The sequence below is a fragment of the Euphorbia lathyris genome, chromosome 6, assembly GCF_963576675.1.
Source record: "Euphorbia lathyris chromosome 6, ddEupLath1.1, whole genome shotgun sequence".
NCBI lineage: Eukaryota > Viridiplantae > Streptophyta > Magnoliopsida > Malpighiales > Euphorbiaceae > Euphorbia > Euphorbia lathyris.
In genome coordinates, this window is record NC_088915.1 from 3,283,112 (window position 1) to 3,303,738 (window position 20,627).

Sequence of the window (20,627 nt, forward strand, 5' to 3'; positions counted from 1 at the left end):
GAGAAAAATAAGGATTTTTTGAACAAGTGTTTAAGGAGAGATCCCAGAGAGAGATTGATGGAGAAGGAGTTACTTGATCATGATTTTGTTTATGTTAAAGAGATTTATATGAGTTCTTCTATAAGCTTTGTGCTGCCACTACAAAAACAAAAGCCCTATTACGACCCTAAAATTCAAGATTTAACGACGCTTTTCGACGTCCCTAAATGCTTACCCACGCTTTTCAAAGCATCGTTACAAACGTCATTAAATCGTGTGTCCTTAATTTTAACGACGCATAAAACATTGTGTGGATAAATTCCGTCTGACGATATACTGTATACAAGTGTACGCTTAAATTTTGAGCATCATGAATTTTTTTTATATTATTTATTTTTAATTTCAGAAATTTTCACTACGTTTTAATAAAGCATCGCAAAGTGAACGACACATAATATTTGTTATGTCATTATTTCGCATAAGAAAATACTGGTAGCGTCTTGAATACAGCAACACTTTAATTTATCAGCGTCTCCAAATTGACGACATTTAGACAAAAAAATGTCTACATTTGGCTATATAAAAATGGCTTTATGTTAGCTAAAATATCGTCTCTAAATTGCGACGCTTGCATATTATTATGTCCCTATTTAATTTTATCCTCCAAAACGTTTCACAAACTCTCTTGGAATTTCCTATTTAATTTTATATGATTAATATTCAATGAGTAAATTGAGAAGAAGAAGACAATTAAATTCTAACCAGCTGGTATTGATGTATAGAATCAGCAGGAATGAACTTGAAAAACTGAGGTGTTTGATCTTCTTGAAACAGATTATTGTTTTTAGAGCAAGAAGTCATTGTTGAAAGTGAACTGCTATATACCGCAACAGTTATACTTTCCATCGCACCCTTTTGACATTTATGCCCTCCTCACAATTTTCAAACCAAAAGCTAAAAAATCTCAAATCCTCTCTAGTTTTTTAGCTTTTCAAAAAATCCGACCTAAAACTACATGCCGCCAAAGGAAGGAAAGGGGAAAGGCTTCATAAAGGTTCCGGTAAGTTTTAATTTTTAAAAATTATCCGAAATCACGGGTTCCGCCTCCGAAATCGGAGGCGGAACCCTTTTTTTTGTACTAAACGGGTCGTCGATGTCGTTGCCACCACGGCCGGAACGGACGAACTGTCCGTTTACCCGTGGTGGCAACGACATCGGCTTACGGTGGAAAGCATGGCGCACTCGTTCCACCATTAGGTGGAACGAGTGGCGCACCAGTTCCACCCTATGGTGGAACTTGGTGCAGCGTTCCACGTAATGGTGGAACGAACGGCGCATCCGTTTGGCCCTACGGCCAAACGGAACGCGCTGTCCGTTTGGTCGAAGGGCCAGACGATTGCGGCGGACAGGTCGGCCCTGGGGCCGACCTGCACACCGCAACTGTTCTGTCCTACAGCCAAACGGACAAACTGTTCCGTTTAGGCCAAATCGGGTTCGAAACAAATTTTTTTCAAAAATAAATTAATTCGGGCCACCCGTGGGCAGGCTCAAATTATTAAAAAAACTTAAAAAATGATAAATTGAGTATATTAAAAAAAATGCGTTATTTGCTTATATATTTAATTTTTTTTTTTGTTTTACAGGCTGATATTGCTGAGGCCCGTTTTGGACACAGATATACAAGGACATGTGTTGTGAATGCCTCTGCTTGGAGGCAACAGATGGAGCAGATGATGATGGGGGATGCCCAGAGGGCACAGACTGAACACGACGAGCATGTTAGACGTGAGGAGATGGCAGATGCTGTGGAGATGGAGCACTACAAGAAAATTTGTTAATAATGAGAAAAAAATAATGAGAATAACAAAATATTCTCACTAATACTATAATCTCAATAATTTCAATGAGAATAAATTATATGTTTTAATATTAATAATAAAATGATATATTTATTAAAATTTATTTTCTTTTATTCTCATTAATTTATCTTTTTACTAATTTACTAAATTCTACTGTCTATTATTCTCATCATATCTTTTGTACTTTAATATTAATAAAACTTTTTATCCTCACTATTCTGTCTAAAGATTTTTTCCCAAATATTTGGTTTAGCGCCGTGTCTTCCCCCCTAAATTTTTAGGTTTCCCTCCCTTCTTTTAGGGTTCCCTCCCAAAACTTCAGACGAACGCCCTAATCCAATTTCATTCTCTATTCACATCACTCCAGAACTTTATGTATTCCCAAATTTCATTATGTATTCCCAAATTTCTCACATCACCACCAAACTTGAATCGAGTTGAAAATCATGGCTTCAAACCTCTTACTGAAACCTAAATCGTGAACATCACTATCCGCAAGTCTGTGAATGGCTTCTCTTCCAATGGCCTCAGAGAAGACCGTCCCTTTCCCTTCTTTCTTGTCTTCTGCTCGATTGGCTTCGTTCTGACAATAATTTCAGGTTATTTGTTCTTTCACTACTTAAGTTTTTAATTTCAGGTACTTTTTAATATCTGGTTGTCTCTGTTATGATTATTGGGTTGTAAGGCCCGTTTTAATCCAATAAATTTTTGTTAAACCCATAAAAGCTTCATCTGAATCCGATAGGTTTTTGTTAAAAGGGGAAAAGAGTGAACAACTTGTGATTTATAAATCTTAGCATTTAATTTCATCTATTGTCTGTGTTTGATTCAGCTCTTTTTTAACATGTTTTGGCTTCTGATTTCAGTCTGAATTGTGGAAGTTCAACTAATGGCTGCTGCCCTGGAACTCTGAGTTGCCACTCAATTCTTCCAAGTGAGTGTTTCTCTTGATAGTACTATGAAATTTCTCTTATCACCTTCATCTTGCTACTATTTGGCTTATACCTGTAGATTTTATGTGCTATATATATATAGATGTGTGTGGGATAAGTTGTAATTGGAAATTGTATTTGAACAGGGCACGTTTAGGCAAAGTAAGGAAATGATTCTTTTATTACCTCTATTGCTCTTACTCTTCAGTCTTCATGCGAAAGTACAAGGAGCAAGTAAAGATAAGGTTATGCACCCAATTTTTCTTGTGTGGTCCTATGTTTGGCATTTGGGTATATTATGTTCTGTTACATACTTAAGTAATATAATAATTTCACAGCATTATGTTTAAATTTGAAGTAACTGAAATTTCAAAGATTGTTGTCTATTTTACAGGGTTCTTGTGCTACGTTTCCACTGAGGCCTTTATCATGGACCAAGGGGTTCAAATTGAGGAATCATGCATCAACAATTCATGCGTCTGGAAGGACAAATAGGCGTTTTCCTGTAAAGTGTAATATTCGTTTAAGGTTAGAAATGCTGGATGAATCGTTCAGTTTGTTTTTAACCATATGCATATGGCTTAGGTTTAGGGATTTGCTGTTCCTTTGATGACTATCTCCAGGAGAAAAATGGTTCAAACCTCAATTTTTTTGTGATATATCTTGCTAATTTTAATTTTGAATCACTTAGAGGATGCTCTATAAGTGAAGCTCTGCTACTGATATGGATGTCCTCTGAATTCTTATTTCCTTGTTATCTGATGGATGCTAGATGTTAGGAACTGATTTTGAATTATTTCATCAGTTTAGGAGCTTGTACTCATGGACCCAAGATGAAACTTTTCAAAATTTTGTGGTTCAAAGGTAGTGCGCAAAATGATGAATCAGGAACTAGAGAAAAAGGATCCAAAGGTTCCAAGAACTCTGTTGAGGTTTCTTACATACAAAACAAAAGTGGGGAGAGTATAGTGGGATCGCCAAAGGTACACAGTGTTCCAGTTTCGTATACCTCTGAAGCGAATGAGCGGATTGCAGGTTCACCTGCTGTAAAATTATTCAAGAAATGGTGCATATTGAGCTCTCTATTGTCTTGTCAAGTTGGAGATGAAATAATGGGAGATGAACCATCCTCAAGTGAAGAAATTCCAAAAGCTCAGAGTACTATACAAACCAAGAAAAGAGGTCAGATGTTAAAGACAGTATGGTGTCACTTTTATGATGATGTATCCCACTAGTATCATTCATTATTTATGACAAACAAGAGGTTGAAATGCAATGTGTTCATGCTTTTATATAGAGGTTACCCTTCCCCAGGAATCGCAATGGATGTCAGGTGTGCATTTATTTTATCTCTATATGCTTTCAAAGTTCTGTTGTTTCGAACTTAGGTATGTTCTAAATGAGTATGCATTTTCTCTGTTGGCATGATGCTATTAGCTTTTATGTAGCATTTATTCAAGTCAAAGTAGTGTGAATTTAAGTTTAACTATCAAAGTGTGTTGTAATGCTATGTTCAAATGTCATGGATGAAATTTAGTGGAGTTTTTAAATGGCTACTATAAGGCTCCCCTTCCCTCTGGCGAGCTGATATATTTGCTTTGATGTAATTCTTGTTAGTCCAATATCACGACATTATACAATGTTGAGAATTTCTCTTTTGCACAGGTAATTGAAATCCTTGGTGGGGTTGCTAATCCTAATAGAAGTTCAAGCACACATGTAATCACTGGAAAAGTCAGGAAAACACTGAATTTCTGCCCCGCTCTCTTTGCAGGGTTAGTCTTTCATTTTATAAATTTCTTTTTCTATTCATAGCTTATCGTTCAAGCTTTTTATTTTTTATTTTTCTTGATTTGGTACCATATTGAAATAGTGAACTATGCAAGTTCTACCTTATGTGTATTTACTCTTTGAATGCTTTGACACGAATATTGTTCTTTCTTATACCGAGATATTAATGCCCTGGTTAAAAACATCAAAATGAATGTATGTTTCTCCAGTGCTTGGATAGTTTCATGAACTTGGTTAAACAAAAGTTTCTGAAGAGGCATATTTGTGTGTGAGTGACATGACTTGTAAATTTTACTTACATAAGCCCTTGTCATGAAACTCATAATTTATTTTCAAATTATTATATGTGCAGACGAATCAGCTTCTATAGTGCGTGATGATGATGACTATGTGCTGAAGTACAGAATGGGGTTGAAAGATGCAATTCTAAGAGTTAATTCCAATCCTAGAACTCTGTTTAAAGGGCATGGCATTTGTATTGCCTCTCACGTGCAACCTCCAGTTAAAACATTATCTGCAATTGTCATGTACCCTGATGGGAATATAAGTACTTTGATTCTCATTCATTATGGTAATAGGCTGACCACGTCTGTTACCTTACCTTAACTAACTGCATTTAGGGGGTGAGAGGCACTATAGATGTTTATAAGGAATATTCAGTATGATAAGAGGATTATTCTCAAGGCTGAATGTATTCTTCTGCCAACAGTGCTATGATAGTTTCATGAAGTTTGTTAAAAAAATGTATATGATTGTTGCTTCTCCTATGATTGTTGGTTTCAGCTACAAATAAAATAGAGACATGGGCGCATTTTTGAGGATGGGACTGAAGGGACCATTTATTTCCCTCCCACATACAAGTACTCTAACAACTTGACTGATATGCTGGGGGTGACAGGCTCCCAAAGGGAAAGCGAAGAACATCAGCCTGGTAAATTACCTTTTCTTATTATAGCATATTCATGGCTGAGGTTCAGTCCATTAACTGAAACCGTATTAGAAAAACCATTAGTCATTCTAGAATTGAGGTGACAGAGCTTCTTCCTCACACACTGTGCACAGCCGGTTGTATGCTCTAGAGAATTGAAACATGATAGGTAATTTTGCACTATACCATAGGTAAAATCTATAACAAGTTGCATCGTGTTGACATAAAATCAATAACTTGTTAGTTTCTAACATATGTGATCCTGTTTTTATGTTCCGTGTGCAGAATCTACTCAAGTACACCCTTCACTTTGTATGTACAAGGTTCAATTGCTCGAATTTCATTTCATGATTTTCCTTGTTTGAGTGCGTTCACTCCTCACTCTCCTAAAGCAGGGTAAGTTATATGGGATTTCTATAGCCTTATCAATTTTCTGAAATTCATGTGGGTTTCTCTCGTACCCATTGATCTTATGGATTTCATGGTTTTATTTCTGCATTTATTACAAACTGATGAGAATTAATGCTTTCATGTGATTAGCAATCAGTGTTAGGAGTGTTAGAAATTTGATTGATTTCCTAGGGTTCGAAAGGGTTTTGCAATTAATGGAGCCGACACCATTCTAGCGTGTTGAAGAGCTTAATTAGATTAGTGTGTTGAATTACTGCGCTATCTGATAATCGTGCAAAAGCAGGTGCAATTGAGGGATAACGTGTTGAAGAGCTTAATTATATTTGTGTTTGTTTTAAAATAGTGTTCAATTTGTTGGAATTGATACAAGATAGTTTGGATGGAGAATTGGAGGTCTTACTTGATTTTAATACGCTTAGTAAGGGTTGAACTGTTTCACTTAACAAGATTTCTATTAGAGTTTGGTAATCCATTCTTTAGAGTAAGACCTCTGGTTCTCACTTACAGGAATTGATACAGGTATTGTTGATTTGCATTTTGTTTGGTAAATAGTACAAGAATCATGAAATCAAAAGAGAGAGTTAGTTGCTTTATTTTGTTTAGACATAAAATTTGTATAATATATTGAGTTAGGGATAATATGGGTGATGGATGATTAGATAAAGCAGAGAGATAGGGTTTGTGTATTTTTCTGCAGCACGTAACTACTGGTGGGATGGATGATGTTAGTGTTTATTCTAACTTTTATAATGTCTACACGTTTCCTATTTTTATTCTGAATATGTCAGATAGCTTGCTTGCCTCTGATACCTTCACATTACCAGATTATTAGGCTAACATAATTTGATAGATAGAATTGCATTTGGTATCAAGTGATTGAGAATTTTATGCAATAACAGTTCCCTTCAATCCAAATTTTTATTTATGATTTTAGTTTAAATAATGCCATTGATGAGAAGAAATATCATTATAAACACTTGAAACACTTCAATGAGAAGATTTTTCATCATTTTAAACATTTTAATGAGATGTTTTTTTTATCATTGTAAACATTTTACCGAGAAGATTTTAAATCATTACAAATATTTTAATGAGAATATTTTCATATCATTAAAATATATTTTAATGGGAATAAAATTATTATCATTGTAAGTTTATAATGAGAATAACGTTTATTCTCGTTACTACTTTTAGTAAGGGACCCTAGTAATGAAGGGAGCCATTAGAGTAATTATTCTCACTAAGAACACTTTAGTGAGAATATTTGGGCTTTTAGTGAGAATAACTCCCTTCGTTAAAAGCGGTTTTTTTGTAGTGGAGGGAGATGACTCTATGCCGCCTCAGAGTGCTTCTTTTGTGCGAGTACCTCCTTAGACAGTGATGAGGGGTCGTGACGGACGTTTTGCTTCTACAGCAGGGTCGTCTTTGGGTGAGAATTTTAAATTTTGTTATTATTATGTGATTTATTCGTGATTAGTAGAAAATATACGAATATTCTGAAATGAGTTTACTGTAATTTCAGGTAGCAACAAGCACTCGATGAGTGCTGGAGAGGATGACTGGATCGTGAAGACCCTGGTTCCTAAGGGTCCATCTGATGGTCTTGTGATCCTGAGCTTTCTGGGACATATTGCCCATGCTATCTGGAGCGGGCAGGATAGGGGCCTCCTCAAGTGTCAGACACGCTTAGTCTATCGTGGGAAGTTGTGTGTATGGCACGGTGGCGCTTCTAGAGAGATCCAGATGCGTATTGCGTCATCTGGATTGTCCCATTTACCAGGTATCATGTATGCCCACATCGATGCGCCCTTGATTGCGGGTTTTGTGGAGCGGTGGCAGCCAGACACGTCATCATTGCACATGCCGTTTAGTGAGATGAGCATTATGTTGCATGATGTGTGGCAGATTTTGCGCATCCCCATCGATGGGGCTATGGTGACTGCTGAGGCGAGTATTGAGGAGCTTCAGTCTTGTGTGATGGAGTTGTTTGGCATGACTCGGGATGAGTTGCTAAACGGTCACTACTTTAATGACGGTATACGATCGGCTTCCGTCCTGGAGTATTGTCAAGGAGATCGGATTCTTGATGCACAGGCTACAGCTTGGACGTTTCTTATGCTCGGTTGCACATTGTTCGTGGACAAGACTGGTGACCGCATTTGACTTTCCTGTCTGTTGGAGGTACATGACTCGGTAGCTGGAGCCATTGGACTCTCGTGGCGCTCAGCTGCACTAGCATATCTATACCGTCATCTAGGTATTGCTAGCAGAGGAGACTGCGGGCAGATGACGAGTTGTTAGCTGACACTGCTTCAGGCATGGATTTATGAGTACTTCCCGTACTTCAGGCCTTAGCGGGAGGGAGTTACATTGGATCCGGAGCTTCCGAGGGCTTGCATGTGGCCATCTATAGTGTTGGAGAAGAGTGATGATAGGCTGAGATCATATCGCATCGGGCTTGATAGATTGACTGCTGATGAGGTATAATTTCCATTTAATTAAATAAACCAAATTTATTACTTGTACCATTTGTATGTTAATGTTGTTGTATACGTCATTAGGTGATGTGGATGCCGTATGGTCCTGATGCCATTACGGATACCCCTAGGACGACATACGCCGGATGGATACGTTACAGGGATGTGATCGAGCCGTACATGCTGGGGAGATGCCTTCACCAGCTCGGTTACGTGCAGACCATACCCAGACCGATCTTGAGGCCGTTGAAGTCCGTACGTCCTTGGTCTAGCTTGAAGTATCGGGTAGAAGTGCCCGCCGATATGGCAGAGGATCTTTGGATCTCGTTTTTTGAGGCGGGCATGCTTGTATTGTCTCGGTTCACTCTAGCACAGACTCATTCGGACTGTGACGAGCAGTACATGTCGTGGTACTACCTGCATTCACACCCTCAGCTACTGCCGGAGATGCCTGCACCCGGACCGACCATTCATACTCGCTCGAACAACGAAGTGGTAAGTGATTTAAGTTTTAATCAACTAATTTACAATTATCAAATTATACTAAATAAAATGATATTTATTCATTTTGGGGTTTTTCTTTTTCCAGTGGGTTAGCCGTTTCGCTAACTCGGGAGAAGGTGCATTGCAGGCGATGAACCTTCTTGATGAGGATGTTGCGACTGAGTGGAAACAGTCGTACGACCAGATTTTGGATGCTTGGCATTCGGCTTCATAATTGGCATTCCATATGAAATTGGATGGCTTACTTAGATCCTCGGGATTTTCGAACTCCATTGCAGCATGACTTTGCAAGCTTCTTTTAGGAATTTGCTGACAATAAGTGAGACAGAGTTCATAAGCACAATTTGGACATCTGCGGTGTAAATTGGCAATTGGAGTTGCACAATGGTCTCCTTCCTCCAATTTGTTTCCCCATGCAGATTCTCTCCATCCATTGCAAATGTACACCTGACAGACCATTGTGACGAATTATGAGCACATCCTGCAAGGCCATTGGAGTGTACTGCAAGAAAAAACAAGGGAAGTATTGAGAACATTAAATAATCAGTTTAAGGTCTCCTCAAAATGAATCCCCTATATACATAAGAAGGTCCCAAGATGACACTGGAAAAAGGGATTGACCTCGAAAAAGGGATTATTAGGCTTGAAAAAGGAATCCTAGTATATAATACACCTTCGTTTAATTACTTGTTAGTTTCTTTTTTTTTTTAAGTATAAAACGACAAGATTGAATATATTATGGATCCTTTAAAATTCGCCAGAAAAACCAATTGGCATCCGGAATATTAAGAATGTCCCATTATCTTGCTTAATTATTATTAAGCCTCTAAGAGTGGATTTCAGCAAAGTTCAATAAGGACCACAAAAACCAATTTTAGGATGCCAAAAGATATTATATTATATAAAGAAAAAGAACCAAAACAAAATAAGAAAACATATAATAAATTTTATATATGCTCAAATGTATAAATATAAAAATGCAGGTGTTTATATAAATTTCTAATTTATCAAAGAATGCTTGCCCAATTCTATTTTGAGATTTGATGAAAAGGATTACTCATTAAAGATAACATTTACTATTTACAATTCATTAAACATAAAACTTAGTATACTATGATGATATTCAAATTAAATGATACAATACTACCACTAGTGATGGTTTACAATTCAACAAACACCTCAAGACATTTGGAATAAACAATTGTAAGATGATAAAAAACCTGTCATCTGTGGGAACCATCACTATGGTTGTACGGCGGCTGCTCAATTCGGTTTCCTGGTTTGAAGAAAGTAGGTAGAAATCAGGCTTTCTTTTTCTGCATTTTTGGTCAGCCAGAAAACAAATAAGAATAACTGTTGCATCATACAAAATTAAACAAACAAGAAAACAGATAAGAATAATTGTTTGCTCATACAATCATATGCACATCAAAATTAAACAAAAACTAAGAACTGGGTTCATATCAAGTGTAAAAACTGGAAGAATCCTCATCGTGGAATACCCAAATCCAGAAAGAAGAGAAAGCAAACAGCTAAATGAAAAACGAATTAGGGGTACCAAAGCCTTAGTCTTCAAGATGGAATACCCAAATCCTCATCGCGGCATTATCTTCTTTTTTGCCTTTTACTGTTTGGAAATTCTGAATCAAAATGGTTTGTGATCGGTGAGATCCCACCCAAACCTCTCATTATATGCTTGAGAACAGGGAAACAAATTGCTGCGGCGGCTGGAGTTGAAGAAGTCGGAGGCAATATAGAAGAAAGTCTGGATATTTAGGGTTTCAAGGAAACCCAATGGTCAACCCCCTTTTGGGTTCGGCTATTTACACAATCAATTTAGACTTAATACATTTGTATTGTTGTACTTATTTAAAAAAACAAAAATCAATGGTTAATGTAATTTGAAAAATAAAAATCTACATACTGTGAACTTTTTAAATTGACCAATTTACATTTTAAAAATATCTATTTACCTTTTAAATTTTTTAACTTGACAAATTAACACTTTAAAATCTCTATATATATATATATATATATATATATATAACTATCTATTTATCTTTTAAATTTTTTTAAATTAATCTATTAGTTCCATACACATTTTAACTTTTCAAACTATTTCAAAATCACTCTTTATTTCATCATGTAAATTTTAAAAGGTTTTTTTTTTTTTTGAGAAATAAATTTTAAAAGGTTAATACGATACTTTAAACAGACTCAAGGATAAATTGACTATTTTAAAAGTTACGGGGGATAATTGATAAGGTCTATGTTTGATAAAGAACTTTTCGAAGTAACGTATTAACCTTTTAAAATTTATTTCTCAAAAAATTTATAAGGTCTATGTTTGATAAAGAACTTTTCGAAGTAAAATTATAACTTTGAGCAACTTCCAGCATCGATGCTTCTATAAATTTTTTAAATCAACCCTTACACAATATAATACCATAAAAGCTAATAATATTAATCAGAAAACACTATGCCATTTTCCCTTTCACATGACACAAAGTACATGACAGACATTTGTTTTAGTGTCGTGTGAATATTTTTCGTGATAGTATTTTAGCTGTATGTCATCTGAAAGCGAAATAAAAAATGCGATTCTCAGATGACATTACGATTACATAATCCCGTCATCCAAAGAAAACGTGCGTTTTCGTTAAATTTCACTTACTCAACAGATGACACTTCTAATAAATGAATGTCATTGTTTGGCGAAAACAAAAAAGCAGCAAATGAAATTTTACTTACGCGGCCAATCCCCAAATTTTAGGCGCTCTTGTTTGACTAGAATTTCAGCTGATATATAAACCCTCTCTCTAATCCCAAACCCTAGTTTAGGTTACGCAAGAGCTTCATCCCTCTCATCCCTCTCTATCTCCATGGCTGATTTGAACATGCAATCACTGGCTGAGCTATAAACACGGTACTGGTAAGTATATATTGATTTTCGTTGTTCCTTACTCTCTCTTTTCCTCATCCGATTTACTTTTGTGTATTTCGATTTCAGCAGTTGGAATAAGGATCTATTGATTTCAAAGCTATGATTTAAAGGGTTAGATCTCTTGCTTAGATACTGATTTTATTGTATTCATTGTTAGATTCACCGCTGAAATTCTTGGGTCATTATCTTTTTTTTACCTAGGGCAATACAGTGCCGGTTGCTGAAGATGTTCTAATTTCTTTTTATTTGAACATAATATTTGCAGGGATAGTAAAAATGCTACATGCGAAGGCTGACTGAAGATCTTGTCATTCAGTTCTTGTGTTTAGCATATGGGAAGATTTCTTTAGCTTATTGAGTATATATTGTTGTTATGTTGGTTTGAACTGATTGGTTGCATGTATGATGTTGTTGTGGGTGGTGCTGCTGAGATAGGTTTGCAATATATCTTCCACTTGGATTGTTATCTGAATGAGTATGTGTATGTATATGAACATAGAACTCATTGATTTAGGAAACTAGCCTGATTTTGAGTATACATATATATATATATATTGTTATGTGGGTTTGAACTGAAGGATTACATATATGTATGATGTTGTGGGTGATGATGAAATGATTGGTATGAACTAATTGGTTAGATATAACTGATTAGGCATACTCTAAAGCTTTGAATATTCATTGTGATTGACAACACTCTTACACCTATGAGTTATACTGATAGAAGTGATTGAGTATGTGTATGTGTATAAAACATGTTTATGTTTGATGTTCTGTTGATGTTTATGTTTGAGGTTCTATATGAGTATGTGTACGATTGTTCATTTAGGCATGTAGCTTATTAATCATGCATCAAGTATTAGAGGAACATTGTAAAAGAGTCATTGAGCATGTATGAAGCAAGTATTAAAGGGTAAATTTAGGCTAATTGCATGTACTGATATGGCTTGCAAATGATAAGATATATATAACCATTCTCTTTTTTATTTGAACATGACCTATGATGATAAGTAAGGAATAAGTTGTATGCTTGTTATAGCATGTTCACTTGAATATACATGTCTGCTTGAATAAGTTGTCTACTTGTTATAGCATGTTAGGCATACTCCTAAATCTCCATTACTATGTATCATACACTTGGCTTGTTATGCTTATGTAAAAGTGTTTAACATGGTGATGAAGTTGTATGATTCTAACAACACAAGTTTATGACTAAGCTTGTGGTCACGGTATCATACACTTCATCACCATGCTAACTTCATCATGAACTCTACAATCCAAGTGGCATGTACATAATGGTGGCTTTATGATGCTATGAGAACAAGTTTTAGACATGCACGAATAAGTTGTCTATTTGTTATAACATGCTAGGCATACTCTTAAAGCTGAAAATGTTATGAAACCATTCAGGATGGTGATGAGATAAGTTTACAATATACCTTCCACTTGACTTGTTATCTGATTGAAATCATTCAGAATGTTGATGGGTTTTCGATGCTATCAGCATATGAACTTGATATTATGTTTAGGAAGGTAGCTGAAAATGATGAACTTGTCTGATTCTTTTCTATTTTAACATGAGTTATGCTGATGAGACATGTTTCATGTCAATTTAGCATGTTATGTGTTATGTGTCTATGTGTGAAGCATGTTGGCTTGTTTTATGTTCTGTTTATGAAGTATCTGATTCAGGAATGGCTCTATGCCCATCCAGTAGTCCACACCATCCAGCTCGGTGTTTCTTTGGCATCCAAATCTCCTTTCTTCAAGAATGTGCAGATGGTAAACAAGGATATCGGGATGATGGGGAACCATTAGAGTTAAATGGCGTCGAATACTGGAGGGGCATGGAGCCAACATTGAAGATCAGATTGATTACCAAGTACATTTGTAATCAGTAATCATTCTGTTCTTCAAGATTGGCTCTATGCCTATCCAGTAGTCCACACCATCTAACTCAATGGTTGCCCAGCATCCAAATTTCCTTGTTATTCGCACATCACGCCCCCCCTTGTACGCTATTCGCACGTCACATCATAATGGCCCCCTTGCTTACTATTTGCACATCATATATCCACTACATGCTCTTCAGTCCATCTCCTGGCAGTTCCTACGTAACCTATAAGAAGGAAATCTGTATTTTATTTTGTCTAAGAGACATCTGTATTGTCTAGAGACATCTGTATGTCTGGAGACATCTGTATGTCTGGAGACATCTGAATGTCTGGAGACATCTGTATTGTTTGGAGACATCTGTATTTTGACAACCAGTTTTTTGGCTATAAATATCTTCAATCATTCATACCTTTTCACTTACTGTTTTAATTATTCAAATACGTTCATAGGGAAATTAGTGAAATTGCTATCATTAATTTTATGTTAGGGAAATCCTAGAGGAAACTTAGTCAGAAACCCAATAGCAATTGATAGTGGGGGCTAATATTTCCTTAAGGACAGTGATTAATCACGTCCCTATTTTATGTTTGTGATCCCATATTTCTAACAATCTTAAGGAAATATTATGGAGAACGTGTTGAAGAATGTTGGTGATGCTGGTAAACTTGATCGGTTTGATGGGACGAATTTCACTCGTTGGAAGGAGACTATGAAATTTTTTCTGATCACTCTGGAACGTAAGAAGCGAGAAGAAGACGAGGCGCTATGTAGAGGATATATTCTGAACCATCTCTCTGATCGTCTTTATGATTTGTACATTCCTGTACAAAAGGCAAAGGATATATGGATATCACTAGAGACAAAGTATAATTCAGAAAAGCAAGGGGCAAATAAGTTTATCACTATGAAATTTTTTGAATTTACTATGAATGATTCTGCATCTGTACTTGACCAAGTCCATGAATTTCTTATCTTGGCCTCTAAATTTAAGGATCTTACTATAGACATTCCAGAGAAATTACTTGTGGGGGCAATCATAGCCAAATTACCTCCAAGTTGGAATAACTATAGAAAGAAACTGTTGCACACTTCTGAGGATTTTAATTTGGAACAAATTCAGAAGCATTTACGAATTGAAGAGGAAACTTGAATTCGTGATAAGAAACATGATGTTGCTTCTAGTTCTAAAGTTAATTATGCCAGTAATAATCAGAAGGGGGGCAAAAAGAGGAAAGGAAATTATCAGAATAATCCCAACAACAACAAAAAGTTTAAGAAGAATTTGTCTGATGTTGTTTGTTATAATTGTGGTGAAAAAGGACACATCAAAAGATTATGTAAGAACCCCAAGAAGAAGGATAGCAAAAATCAGAATAAGAAGGAGAGTGGGGACAAAGCAAATGTTGTTGAACATGTTGACAATAATGAAATTATTGCCATGGTTTCTGAGTTGCAAATTGGTATGATCCAAGAATTGCATATGGCATCTCTTACCATAAGCAATGATTGGTGGTATGATTCTGGTGCAACTACTCATGTTTGCAACAACAAAGTACTCTTCAAGACTTATATTGATTCTTCTCTAGACCATGAAGTTTTGTTGGGTGATCATCACTCTTCCAAGGTTCAAGGAACCGGGACTGTTGAAATTCAGTTTACTTCTGGAAAGAAAGTTATTCTCACAAATGTTCTTCATGTTCCTCAAATTAGGAAGAATTTAGTTTCTGGTTTTATGTTATGTAAAAAGGGGTTAAAGGCTGTAATAGAATCTGATAAAATAATTTTGTCTAAGGCTGGAGCATTTGTTGGGAAATGTTATGTCTGTGATGGAATGTTCAAATTGTCTATTAATAAAGTTGAGAATTCTGCTTATTTTCTTGTGCATGCAATTGAATGTACTTCTTTTCATTTGTGGCATAATCGTTTAACACATACCAATTATAGAACCATGAAATATATGTCTAAAAATGGAATGATATCTTATGGTAATGATCATGAAGATAAATGTGAGGTATGTGTTCAAGCAAAAATGAAAAGGAAACCATTTCCTAAAATTGAAAGAAGTACAGAAATGTTAGAACTTATTCATTCTGATATTTGTGAATTTAATGGAAATTTAACTAGAGGAGGTAATAGGTATTTCATAACTTTCATTGATGATAGTTCTCGTTTTACCTATGTTTATTTGTTAAAAACAAAAGACCAAGCATTTGAAATGTTTAAATGTTATAAAGCCATGGTAGAGACATAAAAGCATAAGAAAATTAAAAATTCTACGCAGTGATAGAGGTGGGGAGTATTTTCCTACATAATTTTCTTCTTTTTGTGAATCTAGTGGAATTATACATCAGGTTAGTGCTCCTTATAGACCTCAACAAAATGGAGTTGCTGAAAGAAAAAATGGTGTTTTAGGGGATATGCTAAATGCAATGCTTGTTAATGCAAATTTGCCACTTAATTTATGGCGAGAAGCTTTGCTAACCGCATGTCATATACACAACAGAGTACCTTCTAAGAAATTTAAGGTTTCACCTTATGAAATTTGGAAAGGAAGGAAACCTAATATAAGTTACTTTAAGGTGTGGGGTTGTGTTGCATATTACAAGGTCCCAGATCCTAAGAAAACTAAATTAGGACCAAGGGCTTTGAAAAGTGTTTTTGTGGGCTATGCTGAAAATACCAATTATACTTACTGTAGAAGATGATCCCAAAACTTTTCAAGAAGCAATGACTTCTAGAAATTCAGCTTTTTGGAAAGAGGCAATCAATGATGAAATGGATTCATTGATATCAAACAATACTTGGTATATTACGGACTTGCCTCCAGGGTCCAAAACTGTTGGATGCAAATGGGTATTCAGGATTAAGTATAATACAGATGGATCTATAAATTCTTTCAAAGCTAGATTGGTTGCACAAGGGTTTACTCAAAAAGAAGGGGTAGATTATTTTGACACTTATGCACCTGTGGCTAGAATTTCATCCATTAGAGTACTTATGGCTTTAGCTTCTATTTTTGGTCTATGTGTACATCAAATGGATGTGAAGAAGACTTTTCTAAATGGGGATTTAGAAGAAAGAAGTGTACATGAAACAACCCGAGGGTTTTGTTCTCCCTGGAAATGAAAATAAAGTTTGCAAATTGGTTAAATCCTTGTATGGATTAAAACAAGCGCCTAAACAATGGCACGAAAAATTTGATTCTGTTATTTTATCAAATGGTTTTACTTATAACTCAGCAGATAGGTGCATTTACTCTAAGTTTACAAAAGATTATGGTGTCATCATATGTTTATATGTTGATGACATGTTAATCTTTGGAACCAATATGAAAGGAATTGATGAGACAAAGAACTATTTGAGTTCATGTTTTAAAATGAAAGATTTAAATGAAGTTGATACTATCTTAGGTATCAAGGCTATAAAACATAGTGGGGGTTTTGCGTTGAGTCAATCTCATTATATTGAAAAAGTGCTTAATAAATTTGAGCACTTAAAGTTTAAAGAGGCTAATTCCCCTTATGATTCATCTTGTAAACTTAGTAAAAATGAGGGAAGAGGTGTTGCTCAACTTGAGTATGCTAGTGCAATAGGAAGTATGATGTATGCATCACATAGTACTAGACCAGATATTACATTTGATGTCTGTAAACTTTCTAGATTTACGAGTAATCCGAGTCGTGAACATTGGAAAGCGATTGGTAGGGTTTTAGGTTACTTAAAAAGAACCAAAAACCTTGGATTATATTATAATAAATTTCTAGCAGTTCTTGAGGGTTATTCAGATGCTAGTTGGATAAATACTATCGGTGATAGTAAGTCCACAAGTGGTTGGATTTTTATGCTTGGTGGAGGAGCTGTTTCTTGGGCTTCAAAGAAACAAACTTGTATTACTCATTCCACAATGGAGGCTGAATTTTTGGCCTTAGTAGCAGCAGGAAAAGAAGCTGAATGGCTGAGGAATATGTTATTAGATATTAAGTTGTGGCCACTACCGATGTCAGCCATTTCTTTGAACTGCGATAGTGAAGCTACTTTGTCTAAAGCTTATAACAAGATATATAATGGAAAGTATAGACATATTAGCTTAAGACATTCATATGTACGACAGTTAATATCAGACGGGATTATAACTGTTGTATATGTTAAGTCTTGTAATAATTTGGCAGATCCTTTCACAAAAGGACTTCCAAGGGACATAGTATATAAAATGTCCAAAGAGATTGGTTTAAGACCTATATGATTACATCAGCAACAACAGAAACCCAACCTATGTATAGTATTATCACTATGTAAAGGTTCAATGTGGTAAAAACAAGTTGTTGATAACTAATTGATATACTAACTATAATAATAAATTATATAGTATATGATTATTAGGGTGAGTCTTAGACTCTTAATGAAGCTTCATATGTTGTATTTGAACTTCACCTATATGGACAGAAGGAGTGGTGCCGCTCCTAATGAAAGTGTGGTCTACTTTTATAATTGTCCATGAAGTCTAGGATGAGCGCATGGCCATAATAGTGCTACCATTTCTATGAACGTACATTTATATAGAAGTTATGTGTGTGATACTTCCGATATAACAAAAGGGATTATGGCTCAAAAGCGGCAAGCCGCCATTAATTTCGTTTTTCCTTGAAGTGTTACACTAAGTGGAGGTCCAAATCGCAAGATATCGACATTTATGTATAACTCTAATGAGATTTATTTAAACACCAATACATAAAGCCTAAGTGGGGGATTGTTAGATATTAGTCTTTAATATTGGTGTTGTGGAAATTCCACATGGAAAGAATAAGAAGGAAATCTGTATTTTATTTTGTCTAAGAGACATCTGTATTGTCTAGAGACATCTGTATGTCTAGAGACATCTGAATGTTTGGAGACATCTGTATTGTCTGGAGACATCTGTATTTTGACAACCAGTTTTTTGGCTATAAATATCTTCAATCCTTCATACCTTTTCACTTACTGTTTTAATTATTCAAATACGTTCATAGGAAATTAGTGAAATTGCTATCATTAATTTTATGTTAGGGAAATCCTAGAGGAAACTTAGTCAGAAACCCAATAGCAATTGATAGTGGGGGCTAATATTTCCTTAAGGACAGTGATTAATCACGTCCCTATTTTATGTTTGTGATCCCATATTTCTAACAACCTACCCTGTTTCTGATGTATCGTTCAACAATTCGCTCTCGGCCAGGAAATGGCCCCTCAATGAAGGGCTCTACTAGCAGTCCATAAATATTCCACAGCAGCTATAAAATGCATAGATAAATTAAATTAGACCCCAAACATGAGTAGATAAACTAGACCCCAAACATGAATAGATAAATTTACGGGTAAAAAATACATAGATTTACATCTTACCGTGGCAATACTATGGGCAGGGCGATCAAGTAGCTGGGGCATAGAAACATGCCCCAAGGGCACGATATTAGGATGGTAAATTTAGGTCCTGAATATGACCTGCGAACAATAGTAATATCATGAGTGTATTTACAAAAATATGAACTGATTTATGTGTGTTAACAAGTTTATGCATGTTCTTACAACTGGAGGTGTGGAGGGGAAATCGATAGGGAAGTCCATTTGGACTATGAATACACCTCCTTCATAAGGGGTGTTTGGAGGCCCATTCATCACGACAGTCCATTGCCGCCGATCAGGACCATGTATATTGACAAGCCACCTAGGTGCCTCATATCGGAGTTGGTCAATCTGAAACTCAACATTACGATAGAGGTTCCTTAAAGTCTATCCATGCTCGAAATAACAAACTGTAAGTATAGTGTTAGGTTGCCGTGGGTGACTATTGAGAATTGGTAAACGCTTCCTATTTATAATGTGGGTGGGTAAGTGAAGGGTCTCAGAATGGAGAAAGGGTAAAAGGAGATTAATTAGGTCTATCTGTATACGGTATGTAATTAATGAGCATCATCAATTGGTTTTGCAGGTATCAAGACTTTGGGGATTCTAGGAGATAATGACTTAGATATGCTTCAGTTCAAGTTGGATTTGGTTTTCCAATCAACACTGACTAATTGCTTATTTTTTTCACCCTACATTCATTCAGTTATTTGTGTAGTTCAAATGTAAACAGATTATGAGCATTAGTCTCCAGTAAAATTAAAATCACTGATATACAGAAATTCTTGTTCATTTGATAATTATTGTTCATTTCCAGAATCATTTGAAGAAGAAGGCAATGAGTGACATTTACGTTTAAAAAAATATCATCTAAACAACAATAAAAAGACATTAAATTAAAAGAATCTGTCATCTAAAATAAATCTCTTGACATGATTGATTAAGACCTATGCCATCTGATACAAGTTACTACGACAAAAATTATTATAAAAACTCACCGTGAATACCAATATGCCAATTTCCCATATAGCGACTTGATATTTTTAATTATTAGTATGTCATGTGATGACATTAAAAGTGACGTTAATAAATAAAAAGATGCATCGTAACAATGTTCATATGATAGTACGAAACTAGGCTGATGTCATGTATAATATCTTCAAATGACAGAACCTAACCGTCGTCTGAAGGTGCAATAGACGGCAGCGAGCCCTGTGACAGATTTATATCTCGCGGGACAATGGTTTTTAATCGTCGTCTGAAGGGGGTTTTGGCGTAGTGAAAATAAAATATGATTAACCATTAATAGGATTCACTCGCAAACACAAATTGAACATCTCATATTTTGACATGTCATTTTTATAGAGATAGTAAAATTACACGTAATTTACGAAAACATTATAAAAATCCAATATAAAATTATTAATGGGTTAAAATTAGTTAAATAGATTTAGAATCCAATTTTTGGAAAATGGTGTTAATTTACTTCCTAATACAAAAATAACATTGAAATTTTAAAATTGTCGT

General features: G+C 35.4%; 1 protein-coding gene and 1 long non-coding RNA gene across 2 annotated transcripts; both read left to right on the plus strand.

The window, feature by feature from the left end:
* Positions 1–2,131: 2,131 nt before the first annotated feature.
* On the plus strand, positions 2,132–4,539 carry LOC136234119 (uncharacterized). Its single transcript, XM_066023890.1, has 6 exons — positions 2,132–2,437; positions 2,705–2,772; positions 2,917–3,015; positions 3,165–3,298; positions 3,576–4,103; positions 4,436–4,539. Exons 3-5 carry the CDS (start codon positions 2,941–2,943, stop codon positions 4,003–4,005), a joined length of 639 nt encoding a protein of 212 aa, XP_065879962.1. The 5' UTR covers positions 2,132–2,437; positions 2,705–2,772; positions 2,917–2,940; the 3' UTR covers positions 4,006–4,103; positions 4,436–4,539.
* A 391-nt stretch (positions 4,540–4,930) lies between these two features.
* On the plus strand, positions 4,931–8,815 carry LOC136234266 (uncharacterized). The gene is made up of 4 exons (XR_010691168.1): positions 4,931–4,993; positions 5,345–5,492; positions 5,775–5,885; positions 8,462–8,815. It is a non-coding gene; the product is annotated as an uncharacterized lncRNA (long non-coding RNA).
* Positions 8,816–20,627: the final 11,812 nt, after the last annotated feature.

What these genes read in the sequence shown, in the direction of transcription:
- LOC136234119 (XM_066023890.1), top strand. Translation starts at nt 2,941, where the DNA reads ATGATTCTTTTATTACCTCTATTGCTCTTACTCTTCAGTCTTCATGCG. An exon ending in AAGGAGCAAGTAAAGATAAG is followed by an intron (nt 3,016 to 3,164) that starts GTTATGCACCCA and finishes TCTATTTTACAG; the next exon opens with GGTTCTTGTGCTACGTTTCC. An exon ending in AAGTGTAATATTCGTTTAAG is followed by an intron (nt 3,299 to 3,575) that starts GTTAGAAATGCT and finishes TTATTTCATCAG; the next exon opens with TTTAGGAGCTTGTACTCATG.